The sequence below is a fragment of the Pteropus vampyrus genome, unplaced genomic scaffold, assembly GCF_000151845.1.
Source record: "Pteropus vampyrus isolate Shadow unplaced genomic scaffold, Pvam_2.0 Scaffold427, whole genome shotgun sequence".
Lineage (NCBI taxonomy): Eukaryota > Metazoa > Chordata > Mammalia > Chiroptera > Pteropodidae > Pteropus > Pteropus vampyrus.
In genome coordinates this window covers 353,107-354,452 of record NW_011889208.1, presented here as the reverse complement: position 1 = coordinate 354,452, position 1,346 = coordinate 353,107, and the positions used below count along the sequence as shown (strand labels likewise).

At 54.8% G+C, this 1,346-nt stretch overlaps 1 protein-coding gene across 1 annotated transcript in view; it reads right to left on the bottom strand.

Annotated features, from left to right (window-relative positions):
- LOC111732116 (nascent polypeptide-associated complex subunit alpha, muscle-specific form-like) overlaps positions 1-1,346 on the bottom strand; it is an 8,872-nt gene that overhangs the window by 3,827 nt on the left and 3,699 nt on the right. The window contains exon 4 of the mRNA XM_023523883.1: positions 621-706. Coding sequence (XP_023379651.1) covers positions 621-706 — 86 coding nt within the window. The remainder of the gene's footprint in view (positions 1-620; positions 707-1,346) is intronic.

Below are 1,346 nucleotides of genomic sequence, written 5' to 3'. Positions count from 1 at the left end.
AGCCTGATGGCTCCCCAGCCCGGCACCTCTGCGAACCCCATGCTTCTGCGGCTTCGTGGAGGCTCCGTTACATAGACGTGGTAAATCATCAGTCCCTGGGGACTCACGCGAGCCCCAGCCCCTCTCCCCTCCAGGGAGGTCCCCCCTCCTCCCCACCCTCGGACCCCGGCGTGGTCCTGCCTAATGCTCGGGGGTCACCCGCTGAGGCATTTCGAACAAGGGTCCTTGTACTTCCGTTTTGCTCCGGACCCCGCCCGTGAAGGGCCCCTCTCCTGGGAGGGGACACTTGTACGGGCCCCGCTGGACCTAGGAGTGGCACTGGCGACCGCGTGCGTGTTCACGGCGCCAGGAAGGGTCTGGTGCTCAGAAGTGAGGAGGCAGCCGAGGCCTGGAGAGCCCCCTGGCGTCAGCCCGCGAGCGGCCGGCGGGGTTCGAAGCCAGGGTCATGTCTGGTCTCCCTGATGCACCCTCGTCTGGCTTTTCCGTCACGTCTTCACAGTCACAATTCACACTTTAAACCAACTTTTTAAGTTTTTGAGAGGAATAAAGCAGCCCACGCCGGTGGATCGTTTACTCCAGAGGGTCCCAGACGTCTTCGGTCCAGTTCTCGGCGCCCTTACGGTCCAGGCCGAGAGGGATGCTTAGCGTTTCTCCGCAGGGAGCGGTCGGCTCCCAGCACCTTCGCGGGTGCTCTCGTCCGGACCGCCTAGTGGGGGGAAGGAAAAACTCTAGTTCCAAAACTCCACCTTCCAGGTACAGCTACAGTGAGGTAAATCGCGTTACCGACTGGACTTTCCTGTAACGAGTCCTAAGTCAGTTATGTAAGTTATAACAACGTAACCCCGAGCGGAGAGAGCCGCTGGTTCTCAGTGTAATTTTTCTCAGTCTGGAAACTTGAATTGTAGTGACGCTCGAAAGTGTAATAAGTTCCAAGAGTTAAATGGTGTGTAAACAGTCGTCCGCAGCTAAGGAATTCCTTCTTTTCTTCAGGAATGCTGACATGTGGGAAACGAGCTATGTTCAGGCATTCACGTAAGTCTGGTTAAATTCAGCAGACAAGAATAATCCTCTAACGTAGCAAGAATCCTTCCAATAAAAAACACCACGCAAGATGTTGTTAGTCAGTTGATTTTCCGTGGCCGCGCTCACGTAGCTGTTGTCTGTCTGTTTTCATTCCACGTCTCTCCAAGAAGAATGGTCGGCTAACTTGGTCTTTGATGAGGCCGGGAAGACCTCGCATCCATTCCATTGATTCTTTTCAGAACTTCGGACTTTTAGGTGCTTATTTGAAAAAGCTGTGTCGCTGCTGCCATCTGTTGGATGACATGTGAGCCCTACTCAGACAC